Consider the following 19,835-nt stretch of genomic DNA (forward strand, 5'->3'; position numbering starts at 1 on the left):
ATAGAACCAGAAATATTTTGAATTCATTGCAGAAATTATCTTAAATTTATCAAATATAGTTTCAACTTTTATTCACTGTTGCTATTATCAATAACGCTAAAAATTATCCCTGTAATGGATATAGCGAATTTCATAGAAAGTGCTAACTTATAACGATTAGAATACAATGATATATCAGTTAGATACCCTCTCTCCTAAACTGTGTTTTCGGTGACAATCTTAAGAATATCCCACGAGGTTCACCCAGCTTAGTATATTTGGTTAATTATATATTCATATACCAGCGATTCAAAATGATTTCCACGGAAAAAATAATAACAGTGAATAATGAACAATAAATACATTATGGTCGTTAATGCCATGTAGTTTTCTTTTGGAAGAAATAACTTTATATATATATATATATAAACACCCATACATATTAAAAAATCATCCAGTAATGTTAATAAAACTTAAATTAAAGAAGTAATATAATCTAACTTACTTAACAAACCAATCATTAATTGTTTGTTTCATGGGCTATCATTGACTCCCTGACCCTTGATATGTATAAATTATTCATAAGAAATATTAAATAACACACGTATAAACGTTCGTATTAACAAATGTGTTGTCATATCGGAATAGGTTTACATATATTTGTGGTATATGCTTACGCTGTACCCTTAGGAAGACAGTATTGCTCGCCCCACGACCCTCACTGTTGGCTGCTGAACAAGTATAGCGCCCTTTACCCGTTCGTTTTACGTGTTGAAGAACCAGTGTTTGATTACTGATTATGATACCAGCTGTTGTGTTGATTTGCACCTCTCGTCCCTCAAACTTCCAGGTGATATCTTTCACCATTGGATTTGCTTTCACGCTGCACTCAAAATATACGTCGTTTCCTTCTTGAATATGGCTGTGGCGTAATTTACTACCGAGGCGAAGGGAAAGCTTTGGTGGATCTAAGTTAAAAAAAAGATTACATATATATATATATTTGCAGATTATCTTATAAAAGTTTGCCTAATCAAATCTTTAACGTATTTGATGAATCACAATAGATATGAATTGTTTAGTTACGTAAAATATAATGTGGCTGGGAACACATTCTTCCAATATTGAAATGGATTACAGAAAATTAAATTATTTTCTCTGATCTTGATTTTGTTCAATTTTAGTATACATAAAGAAAAATAATTTCAGAGATTAATATAATGATCAGGTACACAGGATAATCTGAATTTAGCATCCAAGTACATTTGTCGATAAAGAAGCACGAAGAATAGTTTATTTGATTTATTATTATTAGTTTTGAAGAAGTGCATAGAAACAGGTCCACGCAGTATAAAGAGAAGCCAATTATTTTTTGGACGTAAAGCTTTTACAGAAAATAATACATTATATACATTATTTATGTATTGATAATTTTTTTATGTTGTCTGAAGAGCATTCAAAAACATTTTAACTGTTTTTTTTATTGTCATTATTTATTTGTGTCCATCCAGGAAGCATATATACAACCCGTATATACCCGTCTCTACCACTATCATTGTTCATATAGTATTTATATCTAAGACGAACGGTAAACTCGAGTTGTTGCTTTGAACTTCTACTGTGATATATTATAGCTTAAAATTAACAAGTTCTCTCATTTTATTTAGAAGGAAATCAGTGATTATGTCCACTTGAAAAATTGAAGCCTATATCACAACTCATTTGAAGATTACTAAACGCAAGCATATGAGAAGACAATAAAATAGCTGAGCAAATGAAATACCTGATTCTAATGTTTAAAATACAATATAAAAAAATTAACTGCATATAGTTGTTTAGACGATCATGCTTTGAAGCTCGTGCGGAGGAAATGGATACAAGCTGCATTTAGCGATATGCCTCGGTGTTTGTTTTAAGATTTATCGGAGTTTAGTGAGCAATAACGCTATGTTTGACACTTTATAACACTAAAATACTATATATAGCTAAGGTAGTACGTGCCATGTTGTTAGTCGATACCCTACATTTTTAGCAATCATAACACTTGTATTGTAGGGTTTCTAAGTTCGATCCTTACAGTTAATTTGCAAATATCAAAATCTATTGTACTTTCAGTGAACGTCAACAATGAGACCAAGTAGTCTTCAGCTTGTAACTTTATGTAAATATATTTTAAAAACATAATACACATAATATTTGTAATGCAGAATGACTAATGGAACTTGTACTTAATTATTATTACTTAAATATTCAGAATTAAGTTAAAATTTGATTGGAATGCATTGAGTTGCTAATATTTCTACGCTATCGGTAATAGCATACGTATATATAGGCATATAATGTATTTTAGATTTTTAGATGTACCTTAATTATACTGTGGATAACTCCAAAGAATATTAAAATTATTAAGGACATTTTTGTATACTAAAGAGTAGCCTGTGAAGCTAAAAAACAGGTAAAATAAAGAAGAATTTGATGAAAAAATAAGTTATTTTATAGTTAATGTATTATGAGAATTTTATTCCTTTATGTATGAGAAGTAAAAGGATATAAATAGAGTTGAGGAAAGACTGTGTTATATTACTCTCTTTACACTACGCTTTACAGACATAAGTACTGGGTTTATTGTAATATAAATAAACGTGATTTTGATAGACTCAACAAAGTAATCCTCAGTGCCTTTGCATAAAAACTAAACTGTACTCTTCAATTCACTTTAATTAGAGTTACCTGAGAAGTTTTTTTGGTGTACAAAACTTGAAGCTAGCTTTTATATGCGGAAACATCTGTTTGCTGAGTTCTTGCACAGATCTTAAAATATAACGTTGATAAACGGAAACATCGGCAGATGTAGATATGTAGATTTTGAAAGTCGAGTTGTTCAAAACTTGAAAATAGTGTTGATAACTGGACCAATTGTTGGTTGAGATGTTGCAAAGGATATATCTTCTGAAGTTTTTCGCCAGACACTAATCATAGCAGAACCGTCTGGAAAAATGATCTATAGGAAATAGTACAGCTTATAAGATGAGTCAGATCAACGTAGGCCGGTAAGGCAATCACTGATTGGCATGTTTATAAGCCAATCGCGGATAGCAGATTGAAAATTATTGCAAATGGTCTGTCAACCTTTCGTCTCTATATTTTGGAAGCTACCTTTATTAAAACACATAAACCTGCCCTTTGCCGCCAAAAGGAATTCCTAAACAATCTACACTACCTTCAGTAGGTCTGTGACATTTCCTGATTGTTTTGAACAACTCGACTTTCAAGATCTACATATCTACATGTGCCGATGTTTCCGTTTATCAACATTATATTTTAAGATCTGTGAAAGAACTCAGCTAACAGATGTTTCCGCATATAAAAGCTATCTTCAAGTTACTCGAGATTGAGTGAACACATAGACTGAAATATACTTTGCGATAAACATTAATTCTAGTTGACCATAAACTCATGGGCCTTTCCTACTGGGGTATTGATCAAAAAGTGTCTATTTTCAAGAGATGGATTTTTGAGAGTGTATTATAACTAAGCGTATGTCCATCAGTATTGTATATGTAACTTAAATTTCTTTTCGTATAAGAATGAGAAAGTAAAATGGATGTAAAAATACTTACAATGAATGTTCAATGTCCACCCGGACTCAACCTTACTGCCCTGGATCAAAGGATTTTCTGCAGTACAAGACAGATATAACCCATTGTCCTCAATTGTCGGTTTAAATGACAAGATACTTGTTGTGGCGTTTCCGTTCACAGACACAACAGACTTGGCAGATTTCATTGGAACACTTCCTTTACACCAGGATATAACTGCTGGAGGTCTCGAACCAACAGAATAACATTCTATTTGGGTAAATGTTCCAGCAGAAAGGGAGTGTTTATCTCCTTGGAGAGTTACATCAAGAGGCCTAACTGGTGAGTATTTAAGATAATAGAAAACGTTCATTCTTTGAAGTTGACATAAAATATAGCAAATAATTCTGCAGTTTTAAAGACGAATACGTATTATATCGTTCATTACGTCCTTTTGTTATTGAACAAAAGATACATTCGCATATAGGATATTTACATAACTTTACTCAAGATTGCATGGGATTTTTATTTCTTATATTTTTTTATCAGAAAATGGTTAGATATTCTTGAATAACATATATTTATATATTGTGGCTGAAAGATGCACGTTATTCATTTGTTTTTACGATTCACTTAATGCTATAAATTCAAAATTGAAAATCTGGATTTTTCATAATCCTTTTACATATATTAATTTAATAGACACATTTTAGTGTTGTAAGATTAATTTAGTATATTAATTTTGCTTTTTTACCCTTTGTATACGATATACTTACCTATCATAAAGCAAAACATTAAATATATATATATAATTCAAATAAAAATGGCAAATATTAGTCCAGAAATAACTTGTTATAAACAAATAAATAGAAAAAGAATCCAAATCATTGTTTTTGACTTTTTGAAAAGAACGATTAGTCCATTACTCATGTTTATATTTTACACATGGTTATATCGAATAACATAGGAAAGATTTGTAAAAGAATAGGAAAGCAAATTCTATGCTTCTATTCTATGTTCATTTAGTCTGTAAGAATACACAAAACTTACAAATCTCAGATTACCAAAACAAAGGTGGCAATAAACTGTCTTATTAACTTGATATGAATATTTTAAGTTAACATTGTTAGCGTTAGAGAAAACCAAAAACATATTTATTTTTTTTGTATTTCATATACATAAAAGTTTAAATATTTAGTGTTGTTCTTTATAATAAAGCTAATAAAGATGATAAAAAGTTTAGTAGTTTACTACAGTAAAAACATAATACAAATGCAGCGTAATAAAGCTAGTCACAATTACGCGTGTTTTTAAGCTATTTAACAAAATTATCAGATATACTTGTAATATGGTTAATTGTAAATTATAAAAATGTATCTGATGATCACTATTTTAGTTATTCTTCCACACACACACATATTAACCCCTGAAGACCTTCACGTCATTTGTATAGGGAATCAATATTTTGTTTCAACAGAAGGCAAGCAGATGGAACTTAGACCATCTCGACATGCACCGTTACGTTGTGCTGCCATTTAGTCTTTAACGGTTCTCGGTTGACTGCCTTTCACGTTGCACTGAGGGAACATTGAAATATTAAATCCTTCAAGCCTTAGAACCTTATATGATAAATACCAAGGAAACGTAAAAACAAAGAATAGGGCTTTAAAAGACTAAATTATACATACATTTTAACAAATAGAAAGAGAGAGAATTGTTTTAGAAACTTTCAAATAAATATTTGAGCTCGAGTACTAATCTTAAAGATCAGTACTTTTTTCTTATTTTTCTCCAAACTTATAATAGAAATATTGTTGTATTTTACAAAACTATATATAACCTAATGATTATTTCATTTAAAATATTTTTTAACATTTGACTTCTTTAACAACTCGAAATATTTTGAAGTTTGGGTGATTTTGGGGCGTAAAGCTAGTAGACATCAACTTTACACCAACATTTTAATTTTTAAAATGTTTTCTTTGATGGGTTTGAAAAGTCTATTTTATTTCATTTATGTTCAGACAAATATTAAACATGACCCTTTTTAAGATTATGTCTAGAAAGTTAAACCGATGAGAATTATAGCCATCCTTCATATGCAGCTTGGTTTTGTAGGTTTTTTTTTAACATTATTTTATAATATGATTTCACAGAAATATTAAACATGTGGTCGATATGCAATAAACACAAACTAGTAACGTAATGATCATAAGTATAAGTAGCAAGAAAATGTTAATTATCCGTTTCTATATGCATTTATTAATATCGTTAGAACTGATTAAGGTGAATAACAAGACTTATACTTAATGCAGATACGCCTTTAGGTATTTAAAATCAATGCATTAACATTTCAAGATGTAGCCTTAAAGATGTATTATTAAACAAATCGAAGATTGACAGTTTCTACCTTGTAAAAATGTTCCACTACTCAAAGAAGGGAATTTCTGTTGGAACCTTGTTCTATTTTTAAACTTTAAAGAAATGGGAGATTGAGCACTGGGGATTAGTTACTTTTTTGTATGTTGGAACAAGAGGAATGTAATGAGCGGTTTTGTTAGCATTTTTTACATTTCTTTATGGAAAATCTGGAGGTAATCAAATATAAATAATTTACATTGCTAAAATAAAATAAACTTACAATTCATGTTTACTGTAACTGAAGTAGAAGAAGGCAGAGTGAAGCCATTGTTTGAAGCCTCGCACGTAAAGGCTGCCATTAAATCATGACGCTGTAGTGACGGGATTCTTAACATATTTCGAACTATGAAGTCAGCTGTAACTTCAAACGTATCATCTAATAGCACAGATTCCCTCCACCAAGTTACATTTGGTCGTGGATTTCCTGAAAAACAAAACAAAACTAATGTTCTTATAAAATACCACTGTACCCTTTTATGTATATTTTTATTATTAATAAAGCACATTTTAAAGATTAAAATTCCCTTTGCAACTGATAGATGAAATACATATTACTGCAGTATTTGTAGGTCAAGTAAAGAAACTGAAAAAATGATGAGTAATCCTTGAAACGAACAAAAATAATTTTGTACGTTAAATTTGTTTTGTAAAAAAAAAGAATGTTTACATATATTTATAACTTATCAACATCAAAAGAATCGGCCCAATAAACAAATACCGACATATAACATTGGTTACACTGCACTGCAAAGACATAACTATATAATCTACCTATATATATATATTTCTGTCTACGTATTGTACAACAAGCTGAAGTACCCGTCCCATGGACGGAAGTTGTGTAAATTCGTGATTAATGAAAGGTTATCTTAAGACATGAAAAGTTGCCTCCCTTATATGTAATTGTAAAAAACGGAAAAACACCCAAACAAACTCCAAAACGCAAAATGAAAAACTGAAAATGTTTACATATGTCCCCGTGGACAAAAAAAACTTCATGCAAAATTTGGTGAAGATTCAAGAGAGGGCGATGTAATGGTAAAAAATGAGAAAACCGCAAAACGTAAAATGCAAAACTGAAAATATGTATACATCTCTCCATGGACCTAAACAACCTAATGAACCTCCATGCCAATTTTGGTGAAGATTCAACCACACCCTGAGAAGTGGTTACATGGACATACAACAGACAGTACTATTATATTTATATAGATTTCTTGAAATATGTTTTTATAATAATTTGTAATAATAGGTTTAAAATCATGTAGCTATGGATGTAAAATTATAATTTTAATTGTATTTATCTAGCGAAGTATGCGTAATATCACAACATAGTCTTACGTTATATTCATTTTAATATATTAAAATTTATACGTGTTTCCTTATACGTGTTACAAATCCACTGTTAGATCCTAATTTACACCTTGAAAGTTCATTCTCCTCATTTTAAACTGTCTGTCTGCTTACACGACCTTTTATAGGCTTGATGATTAAGAAGGTGACCTTCTTTGGTAACTTATTAGCTTTTCTCATTGAAATACTGAACTGTGTGGACTTTACGATATACAGTGGAATTCACAAGACCGTTTTGAAGCTTGTCTGTAGGGAGCAAATGTCTTGTGGTTTTTTCTATCTGAAACTTATATTAAAGTATTGTCTATAGTTCTTGTTTAGGTCGTTCGACTTCAAAGCTCCGTTCTACCTATTTATATTTCTAGTTTAGCTAGCTCTGTTGTCAGGTTAGTACACCTAGTCCAGCGAATTGTGAAGAAACTTACTTTTGGTACTTTTATAGTAAAAAGCAATTATTCAAAGCTAATTTTATATATATATATAATATATATTTAGGTATTTGAGTTTTTAAATTAGTATAATTCGATTCAAATCGCCATTATCCTTACTGTCAAGATTTCATCGCAGCGGCTTTTGAACGTCTTCATTTGATACCTCCAGCCCAAGTTCTAATTTTGTTCGGAGACTGCGGTTCTGCCTTGCCTGTGTGTCATTCATTAGCCAAGAATACTAAAACAATTTGAGCAAATATGAAGAAACGTATGACGCTGGTCTAACCTATGTTTTCTATGCAGAGAGTAACACCTTTTGTTGTGTTTATGGAGTAGTAATACATTTTTAAGAAGACTGAAATAAGTGTCAGTTTTGCTAATTTGGTTACATCAACGCCATGTATTCATATATAGCCCATGGATTAACCAATAAAAGTGTTAAATTTTTATTTATACACCCACTTTATTAATATATTATTGCTTGATATGCCTATTAGCATTAATTGATCTATCAGGACTGGCGAGATCACAAAACTGCAGTTCTTAGCTGGTTAAAGCATTTGATTGTATACTTTATAATCTAATTTGATCATATTATGTTCATGATAAAAAGCAAAAACTTTTATATGTTATTATATAAACAATAAACTTACAATTTATATGACAAGCCAATTTTAGATGTTTAAAATTTTTATGTTTCAAGTTATTTTCTGAGCACTTGAATCGAGCTATTGTATACAGCTTTTATACAAGAATTCATTTAAAAAGCAGTATTCAGTGTTAATTTCTACAAATAAGTAATCTGTTAAAAAACACAGAGTTGGAAATCTCGCAAACAACGAAAGTATATGACTGATAATATGATGTAATTTCAACACAGTTATTATAAGCAGTATGATGAAAATAATACCAGTAAGCCTATTGACTTGCAAAGGCTTATCCTTAGGAGAAAAAGTTTGAATTAAAATGTATAACTGTTAATTAAAGTTTTAAATAAGTATTAGGAATTAACAAGGAAATAAACTATTTTTCCTTGTTATGTTCATTTACTAAACCATTCACTGTTCTCATTACATGACATATTAGATGATTTTATACTCATTCCTCTATTTAATAATACATGTTCTTTAGCTTTCTAAGAACATGAAGTTAATGCCATAGTTTTTAATATTTCTAAAAGGAGAAGATTTACGTGACGTTTTTATCTCTACTAATAATTAATTATGCAATGGTCGAGTATCTTAATAACTTAAAAGTATGTTAAATAGAATCATAGTACAGGTAGACAAATTTAAAAATTAAATTTTTGTTAAAGAATGAAAATTACCTTATTCAATTTTTGAAAGTAGGCTGTTTCTTAGTTTTAAAGCTTCGATATACAAAATGAATCGTCGTAATAGAGCCACGCAGCATAATATAATTTTGTATTATTATTATTGTCTATCACATCTATTCAGAAACTTTCTTGGTTTAACCGCCAAGTTAAAGTGCACCCACGGTTGAAGGAGTAAGTATGGTTGGTGACGGGATTTGAACCCCCGCCCCTCAACTTACGAGTGGAGTGCCCTAACTATCAATATTTATGACTTGAAGAAAGGTCGCAATTTTTACACTAATTTAGCAAATGAATTCTAGAAAATACTTTGTATTAATAGTTCATTGCGTTTTTCTTGGTACAAGAACGATTCTGTAAAGGAATACTTAACCAAACTTACACTATATAAAAATATAGCTTAGTTCACGTGACAATATATGTAATCTGATATAAGTAATCTTGTTTTAACTGTTAAAATACAATATATGTCATGTGATGTAATTAATCTTGTTTTAACCGTTAAAAGACAATATATGTAATATGGTATAACTAATCTTAACATAACTATTAAAATACAATATATGTCATGTGATGTAATTAATCTTGTTTTAACTGTTAAAATACAATATATGTCATGTGATATAATTGATCTTGTTTTAACTGTTAAAAGACAATATATGTAATATGGTATAACTAATCTTAACATAACTGTTAAAAGACAATATATGTAATGCTTATTGATGTGGTTAAATGCTATGTCTATGAATTATACAAAAATACGTATTTTTTAAAATATATACAATTGTAAAGCTCTAATTGCGTAAGAATGTTTTCAAATCTTACCTCCAGTTACTTCACATTCTAAACGAAGCGGATCTCCTTCGTTGTAAGGCCCGATTAAACTCTGTTGAACTTGTCCCGTATGATCTTTAATTATCGGTTTTCTTGGAGGAACTTAAAATTAAACAAAGAGTGAAAAACAACAAAACCTTTATTTATATTCTAACCTTGTATAATGTAGAAAATAAGATACAATGCTTGACTAAGCTCCTCTTAATTGCTATATCTCTTTCTAATGGTCATCTCAATGTATTTTTACATAAAGTTTAATAGGTTTTGAAGATCATTCCTGTTTAAAATAGTAAGTATGCAAACTGTCATGAATCACATAGTAAGTAAATGTTTTTTTCTAAATATTTTATCCACTAGACAAGATATTATGTTGGAATGAGTAGTTCTTTTCAGATATAGTGTTGTTGAGTTGAATTTCAGATAAAGTTACGTGTCTAAAGCTTCTTGTTGCTTGACTGTATTGTATGCTCACGTGTTTTGATATATTTAGTACAAATAGGTATATTATTGTGGTTTTCATACTAAGTACAAAGGCAACGAATGCTTGTTGTTAAATAACAATTGAGACTGGGCGTGACTTAATGTTTAGTATGTCGGGCTGCACATCGAAGGTCTGGAGTTCGAGGCGTGATGCCATTGAACACCCTCCAAACTTTCAGCTGTGAGCGAACTATAAAAGTGGCATTAAATCGAGTTATTCAGATTTAAGAGTCCAACAAAGTTCTTATGGCGGTGAGTGTTGGTGACTCTTTGTATTTCCTTCGGTCAGTAGTTCAAAATTAGGGGCATCTAGAATTGAATCATAGAGATCCCTGACCTGGACGTTTAACCCCATACACATGAAGTGCATTCAAGTTGAAAATCATACTTGACGAATAGGTATAGTGAAAGCTCTGAGATACAGACAAATGTTTGTTGCTAAGCGTTGATTTGTTTGAACGAGTTGTGAAGAGAGAGAGACAACAAAGCATTTTTATTATTATGAATATTAAATGAATATATTGTATTACAAGTCACATCAAATTATTACGTTATATAAATTCATCAGATACGTTTGTATGAATTGGAAATATTGAAAACTTAATTTGTTTTATAACGTTTTGCTAAATACATTTCAAAATTGTTAAATATTTAGATTTTCTTATGTTAATCACTCAGTATTACAAATATTCTTTCGAGATATATTTGACAATTCTTTTTGAAAACTTGTTATATCTTTTAAAAAGTATCTCATGTTCGATCAAACAATGCTTCGTGCAGAGTTTTATAGATAAACTTGTATTCATTCTGGATTTCGAAAATCCTAACAAAATTATACTTTGGCTAATGATAGATTACTCTACAGATTATAATAACAGTTTACAGTAGTAATATATTGACAGAAAAGTAACCCAATGTTGCCTACAATACAAATGTTATTGATATGCAAATACGAAAAGAGCAAAGTACTTTTTCAGAAGTGGTACATATGATGATGTTAAAAACATTTTTTTTTTCAGAAATGTTAAATATGATGCTGTAACAAACACAATGTTTTTCAGAAGTGGTACATATGATGCTGTAACAAATATAATGTTTATGAGAAGTGGTATATATGATGCTGTAACAAACATAATGTTATAGTTTTAATTAATTTTTTAGTTGTTACACCTTTGAAGGAAATCATGAAACTTGTTTTGAAAAAGTAAATAATTTATTTCCTTCGAGGATTATTAAAGTATATTTTCACATTGTTATGACATTAATAATAGTTAGTTGTTTGTAACGTAATTTCATACAAATAATGAACTTTTAAGATACCTGTCTTTAAGTGTCGTAATTAATGAGCCCCTTCAGACTTTTATAAAACATTAATAGCATCACCGTTTATTATTCATCTAAGAAACTTTGAATATATTCTATCAAAATCTTAAAAGTATTTAATTAAACAGGAGATGGGACAGTTACATCTAGTAATCCATAGACGTACTTTTGTTTTTTAGTTTACAAATAAAGCAGAATTTAGAGACAATCAATAAAGTTTTCCCAATTCGTTAAGATTAGGGGCTGTTCAAAATTATCATATATTCAAACCATTTTTTAATAGAAGTATTAAATGCAAACCAGATGAGTCATACTTAATATTATCATTTATTTCGTTTCTTTGGATTATCACTGGTAAATATCTAAATTCTCCACTAATCTGAAGATCAAAGAATAATGCAGTTAACTTAAGGAAGTTTAAAGGAAGACTTGATGAATATCCGAAGGATAAGGGTTAGCTTTGAATGTTTTACTTTTAGTTAAGAGTTTAGTATAGGAAATGAGACAGCCTAGACAGACTAACAGGTCGTTTGTTGTCCTTAAGTTATAATATACTGTGTTTAATTACAAATAAATAATCTGTTAAAAAACACAAGCAACTCATGTTTCTTTAAGGAGCTTATCGTCTTACAATGACGACAGTAAATGTTTATTATATTCTCACAATTTTTAGTTTGTAGTACATCACAATATATTTCTAAGTCGACGTAATACTAAACTATAAACTTCTTGGACGAAAATTAAGTCCAATAAATCTATGGCTGAATGTACGTTCATCCTGGTTCATATGAATGAATGTTACATAAGTTATTACAATACAAATGCTATATAAAGTAATACAGCCCGAATAATTGGGAATTAATCAGATGTGAATGACGTTAATATATAGTTAATGAAAAATAAGACGCGAATAGATGGGGTGTCCTTCAATACAAATTAAATAATTAATTTCCTGTTTTTTCAATATATTTGACCATTCCTGCCATTCCGATAACCGAAGTTATAAACGGTTCCTTTCCCATATTCCACTGTTAAAAATAAAAAAGATTATCGTGAAAATTGTAGTGTATTTTTCTGAACAGTATGAAGATAATGGTAATTCTCGATTAAAATTTTATACGTGAATATCCCTTGGTTATTTGCATTTTTCCAAGTGGTAATGAGAGATATTGTGTATTTCTGAAATTTTGTGTATTTGTGTATCCTGAAGTCATCATATGTTTATTGTCTATGATTTTCGTCTGTTCCTAAACGGATGTTTAAGATATCATATGAAGTGATTCAATTATTCTGCAGGGGATTTGAATATACGTTTTAGGCAATATGTGTTATAGCTTAACCCACTGTTCTGTGTGTTACATTTGAATTATCATAAAAATAACGAGTATTTTTTTATCTCAGAATCACGTTTGGGGTCATATAAAGGTAAATATAATTAACGCTCTGTGGCGGACCGCTTCAAATTATTATATTATGCATTATTTGTTATAAAACTAAAATTTACGCATTGGAGATTTTTTATTTAATTTTTTATATGAATGTCAAAATGCTATTTTACATTTTTATTTGAGTTACACAATTGTAAATCTTGACAATAAGTCTATTTTAGAAATATTGGAAGTCTCAAAACAAGATTTTGAAACATTTTTTTTAACAGTTAGCTTTCAATTTCCAAGCTTGAAACATAAATATTTACTTCAGAGTGATTACTAACTTATCGCATGCAATACAGCTATGTACCTATTAAATTGAGCCCTATTTCTTGATATCGAGTTCTGGCCTTCTCAAAGTCTACCCGACATGTAAAGACACTTTCGTCTTCTGAAGTCACGTGATCAAGTTGAAGATATGCAGGTTCTGATTGGATACGAAAATTCGCCCGTGATGCTAATTGGTCACTTCTCCAGTGTCTCGCTTGTTTGAAGTTTCCGCGTCTGGAGTCGAGGCTATAGAGTGGTGAAGGAGATTTGTTGTTGTACCAGAGAACGAGCGAAATTACGTCATCCGAATGTTCTGGGGTGATGTTACATGGCAAGTCTGCTCTTCGTCCTTTAACTGCGTATATCTCTATCCTGGGTACTGTAAATGGATTTTAAAACATCTGAAAACTAGAAAGTGATAAACTCACCTAAAAGGTCAATTCTTTGATTCAACTTTAGACACACACACTTGTATGAGAACAATTACGATATTTGTATCATAGTTGTTCTCTTTGCTTTATAATACTTTAAGCCCAAATGATTTTGTACTTTGACCGAAAATTCCAAGACATACATTAACAGTATAAATAAATGTACAGCAGTTTTAAATAATACAAAATATGCTGTTTATTAAGTATCTACAAAGTTTTGATTAACATTAACTCAATGTTATACATAAGAATTTAAATAACTGAAAAAAAATAATTTATAAATTAGTTACAACAGTTCTGTATACCAAATTGAGTAGAAGACAAACTTATAATAACTAAAAAGTGTTGAATTATCGTATTCAATTATAGAAAAAGATTAACATTGTAACCAATAATGTACTTAAATGAAAGTAAGAAACCTGTAGTTTCAAAAAGTAAATTTAATACAAAACCCTGTAACCCGAATGCTTTCGAAAGGTTGACCTTTCTTCATCAGGTCCACCTTTCGAAAGGTTATAGGGTTTTGTATTTTTGCCTTTTATAAAAGCTGCTATGAAGTAACGAAGTGGAACATTACTTATTTTATACACTAGTCTTTTGTTTTTACAATACGATTTGAGACATGTTTTAGTCACTAAGAACTAGATAATTTGTAACAAGAATAATAGTTATTTCAGTTAATTGTTTTAATCCTATCTTGGAAGTGCGTAATAATTTTATATGTTTGTGGCTTCTTTTTAAAGTACATTTATAAGTTTTGATCAATAAAGGTTGTAGAAATTTCACGTGCTAATTTATTGCAATGATTGTTTATAGGCTGGTAGGTTCACTTTTCTATTTTCATGTGGAAAAAAAAATATTCTGGCATCGAACACGTCCTGAAAACTTATATTTCTATTCAGAGAGTGGTACACAGAGAACAATTTGATCATTTATAATGTTAGATTTAAGTTGTATTTTATGGAATCTCATAAACAAAAAAGTTAATCCTCTTTCAAGTTACACTAAATTTGATTTTGTTGTGGGAAAACAGTATTCAATATCATTGTATTAAGTCTATACATTTTATTTACTGCTTAACAAAATACCTGATTCTTCGATAGTATAAGATAAGCTTTTTAATGATAATTTATGAAAGGAGAAACTATATTATCTATTTAACGTTCATTATAGATTCCCTTGCAGATTTAATACGGTAACAGGAGTCAATAAAAATGATATGGATTCGATCGAAAAGAACATTTCCTATCTGACATAGTTGGTGCTTCATGTAATGTAACTAAACAGAGATGTACTCAGTAACGAACGTTATTAGCGAGAAAGAAATTTATCTGTTATTGGCCTTATCACACTTGCAAGTATATGTTCAATGCTCTTGATTCAACAAAATATTGCTCTTATCTTGTAGCTGAACGACTTTGCTTAGAACGATGTATCGTACTAGCATCAGGATGAGGATCGATCCCTCAGTGTATAGAAAGATCAAGCAAAGTTTTCTCTAGAACCATATACGTATATATATATATATATATCAGCGAAGGACTTTCCTTAGTCGATAACTAGGTATGACACTCTATCAAAATTTGAAACCAGCAGTGCTTTATCAGAAATTTGTTTTCTGATGTAGGTTGTCTGATTTGAGCATAGCTCGTCAGTTATGCTGCAGGAGACAGAACAAGACTTTTAAAGTGACTTTTTTTTCAGGCATCAGACTTGATGAACTCTCCATGTATTTATTAATGAAAGCCTAATGTCACTAGACATTTTCATATTACAGATTTATACGTATATCTGAGAGAATAATGTATATTTCATACTCTTATTTGACATTAGTTATGAGTGTAAAAATATATATATATTCTCCAAACTATCAGTTAAGCACACAATTATATTATGAGAGTAAAATTCTAAGGCTTTGGTTTGGTTATTATTAAGAACAAAACTGCAAAATGGGTCAACTGTATTCCGCCCACTACGGGTATCAAAACTCGATTTTTGGCGTCGTAAGCCCGCAAATTGGAGAGGCATAAAATTATAAGAAAGCTAAACGTTACTTTTATTTTACAATATTATTTTATGTCGAAGATTGAGTCACTTGACAGTAGTTTTAGCCCCCCAGTGGCACAGCGGTATGTCTGCGGACTTACAACGCTAGAAACCGGGTTTCGATACTCGTGGTGGGCAGAGCACAGATAGCCCTTGTGTAGCTTTGTGCATAATTAAAAACAAACAAACAAACAAACAGTAGTTTTAAAAAAGTCTTTTAAAAAACAAACATCAAATAGAAAAATCAATTCTAGAATGTTTGAAAGTGACATATTTTACCTCATCCGAAATGCGTTGCTTATATAAAATTTCTTTCGAATAGTTGAAAACATAACTAGAAAGACTGATTTAATTTTTGATTATTCAGAGTAATACACGTTATTGCAAGAATACACATAAATTGAACTGAAATGCATTTGACACTTGAGAGACTTGGAAGATTACAATATTTATTGTGATTAATGTATATGTTTTAAAATGTAAGTTACACGCATGAAGTGGCTTGCAATAGCAGCAGTTACTTGTAGTAAGCAGTAGGAAATGTTATTTCATAATGAATATGTTAGTATAAATTAAAATTCCGAGGGCTTATAATGCTAAAAGTCAGGTTTTGATCCAGTATGGGCAGAGCACAGATAGCCTATTGTGTAGCTTCGAGCTTAACAGTAAACAAAGAAAGAAACAAAAAAGAAAAAATATCAACATGATGTCCACTAAGCGTTTTGTTCGTATACATGAACATAGAATCTTAGCAGAAACAAAGTTGAACCTAAGGATTCCCATTAAACTTATTTCTTCAGTGGTTCTCTTTATCCTAAACATACCTATGTGCAGCACTTATTAAATGTACCATCATCGTACAAATGCTCCAATGAGGAACGTATGGGATTAGTACCATCACATTTAACTAAACACAAAAGCTGAATATTTCTACGGGAAGACCCTGCGAGATCATAAATCTGGACACTTCATGCATACAATTTGTATGACTAAGTCTGATGTGATAAATAACTCTTAGAACTTTTTTTTATTAAATACTAATATTGAAAGTTACACCAATATTTTTGAAACTTTTACATCAAATGTTCTTGTTCTGGCTTATGATGTGAAATATTTATATCTTAGACTATTTCTTGTATCGATGTCAAGAATAAAAAAAAAAGAAGTGAGATAACTTATGATAGATACAAGGTGCTAAAGTGTATTGTATGTATGTTTATTTATTATTATTTGAGTGGTTGGGTGTAAATCATATTTATAGATGGTAACAGAATCTTTTTAGTTCTTGTAACTTTAAGATAGCTTAAAGTTTTGTACTGAGCTGTAGGGTGTATGTCGCTTAGGAATATGCATATGTAAATGTATTTTGTAAATCTTCACTATTGAATGACGTTCCTTCTTGAGTGTGTGGTTTCGTCTAGACTGTACGTTTTAAAGCTTAATAATTATGGGTTGTATTGTTAAATAACAGTGTCGAAATAGCTTTAATTTCCCACATACGGTGAGAAGATGTGCAAGTAATGTAATAATTCATAAATTAATTGAATAATTTTATAATATAGTCATAAACACATACACAAGTAACTTGGAATTTTAATTTTATGAGTATAGTAAGAGTAATTTTGCAAGTCAAAGGTGCAAATTAAAAGAACAAATATTTCTAGTAAATTTCCCATTGAAATGTAAGAGAAGTGTTTTTGTTACGAAACTAATCTATGTGAAATGTAACATGAAAGATATTTTAAGTTTTGAACTTTAAAACTCTGATCGTATGAATATTTTAATCTTTCTTTATACAAGTAATTGAATTTATAAACTAATTGTACAATAACGTGTTTTTCTTGACGTCCAAATTCCTTTTGATAGCGTATCGCATAGTAGACTCTGATTCTAAAAGTCCTACTAAAGGCACCTGCTTTAATATTTTTTTCTCTCAGGCAGATATCTGGTAGTGAGGGGTAGCTAGTTCTGTTTGATTTATCGTACATGTAAGCAGCATGCCATTTACTGACAAAAATATTATGTTTTATCTCAATTTGCAGATTATGTGGCAATCTGAAAGAGTTCCTTAAATATCCAGAAATCTTGTTGTAGTGCCAGTAAATAGACCTGGTTGACAAGAACCGTGTGTTAGTAAGACATACACACATACTATATTTTATTTTACTCATTTTGACATCGGATGCAAGACCGTATTCTACGATAGTTCTGAGCTTACACCCTGTATCATGAAAGGAGGAAGAGTTGAAACTTACACCTCACCCTCCCAAACCACACACCAACTTAAACAGAAACACCGCTTAAAAATATGAAGTCGAACGTGACAAGAGATAGGTTCTGATTGTTGACGAGGGTTTGTAAGTGATATTGTAATTGCTTAAATCAGCAGCTAACTGTAGAATGGTTAAGTAAGTTATATTAAAACAGTTTTGAATCCTCACCACATTGTTATAATCCACGTTGCCACGCCTGGTCATGCTTTTTATGACGACTGCGAGTCTTGAAAATAGCTCTGCAGTTCAGTTTCCATTGCAAAATGCTCATTTTTAACGCTGCCGTGTCCAAGGCACACCACTCTCTTGAATACTTTCCATTATCCATGAAGTGTACTAGAACGACGGTTTCCCAGCGCCCGTTTCAACAGCTCGATTGCATATCTAGGCGCTTCTACAACGTAACTGGTATGTCTTAGTATGGAATAGTATGAATACCCGTTTCATCCTCCATCTTCATGCAGATGTTCTTGATTGCGTTACGTTACTGTTGCTGGAACACACGAACAGTTTTTGTTACTGACCTATTTTGTTCATGGATTCTTAACTTGAACAATACGCCACACCTTGCTTATTCCAGCTGATGGTCGACTTTTTGCAAAGAACTTTATGGGTGGTCCTAGTTCCCCAGAGTTTATCCAAATTCCCTTGTTTTCAAATGCCATTAAGTACAAGGGATATCCCTCTTGAAAATTCTAAATTTTCATCTGAGTGTAAAAAATCCTTGCGTGGAGAAGAGCAACATATCTTGATTTGCATATTCAAAATCATTTTATTACATCCTACGCAAATCTTTATTAATTGAAAGACAAAATGGTACTATGAATTATTTGGTTTTCATGTTACTATAAATTACTTGTTTTTTTCGAAAACATAGAACGTACTCTAAAAGGTTCATTTTAATATAAAAAGAATCATATTTCATATTTAAGTTTGCTATACTGTTGCAGGTCTGTTTCTTGATGGTTCTGCTGCTCCAAGTCGACCCATATTTCTCTGTTGGTTCCCAATGCAATTAAGTGCAACGGATTTCCCTGTCTTGGAAATTCTGGTTCTCCGATCTGAACACATCTTTATTATCTAAGTGTATTAATACATATTGTTTGAAAATAATGTTACATACTCTACCAAAAATTAACAAATGCCTGCAAAATGTCAAAGAATGTTCAAATGCAGTTTTTACTTCAGTAAGGAAGCACATTATGCTAATATAATAATGGGAAGGAAAACAACGATTTCTAAGCATAAGGAAGAATTTTATTAATGGTGGAACATACTACATGTTTTGACAGAACATTGTTTGCCTACCTATTATTAAATATAGTTTTGATACTGACATTACATCGCAAATTTATATCGACTGTTGTGGCACATGATTTGCTAATTTGCATGTTCAAGACCGTTTTAATATATCGTACTCAACTTTAAGCACTTATTGAAAGAAAACGTCTTTGATTCTGAGACCGAGCATCTCTCATAAAGAGGCCCGGCATGGCCATGTGGTTAGGGCGCTCGACTCGCAATCTGCGGGTCGCGGGTTCGAATCCCAGTACCACCAAACATGCTCGTCCTTTCAGCCGTGGGGGCGTTATTATGTGACGGTCAATCCCACTATTCGTTGGTAAAAGAGTAGCCCAAGAGTTGGCGGTGGGG

General features: G+C 30.8%; 1 protein-coding gene across 4 annotated transcripts in view; it reads right to left on the reverse strand.

Annotated features, from left to right (window-relative positions):
• LOC106457914 (synaptogenesis protein syg-2-like) overlaps nucleotides 1-19,835 on the reverse strand; it is a 150,905-nt gene that overhangs the window by 22,589 nt on the left and 108,481 nt on the right. For all 4 annotated transcript variants that reach the window (XM_022383996.1, XM_022383995.1, XM_022383994.1 and 1 more), the window contains exons 3-7: nucleotides 13,473-13,811; nucleotides 9,921-10,031; nucleotides 6,199-6,402; nucleotides 3,600-3,896; nucleotides 657-947 (exon numbers count right to left, since the gene is read on the reverse strand). In XM_022383996.1, coding sequence (XP_022239704.1) covers nucleotides 657-947; nucleotides 3,600-3,896; nucleotides 6,199-6,402; nucleotides 9,921-10,031; nucleotides 13,473-13,811 — 1,242 coding nt within the window. The remainder of the gene's footprint in view (nucleotides 1-656; nucleotides 948-3,599; nucleotides 3,897-6,198; nucleotides 6,403-9,920; nucleotides 10,032-13,472; nucleotides 13,812-19,835) is intronic.

The sequence above is a fragment of the Limulus polyphemus genome, unplaced genomic scaffold (assembly GCF_000517525.1).
Source record: "Limulus polyphemus unplaced genomic scaffold, Limulus_polyphemus-2.1.2 Scaffold391, whole genome shotgun sequence".
In the NCBI taxonomy this organism is placed as follows: Eukaryota; Metazoa; Arthropoda; class Merostomata; order Xiphosura; family Limulidae; genus Limulus; species Limulus polyphemus.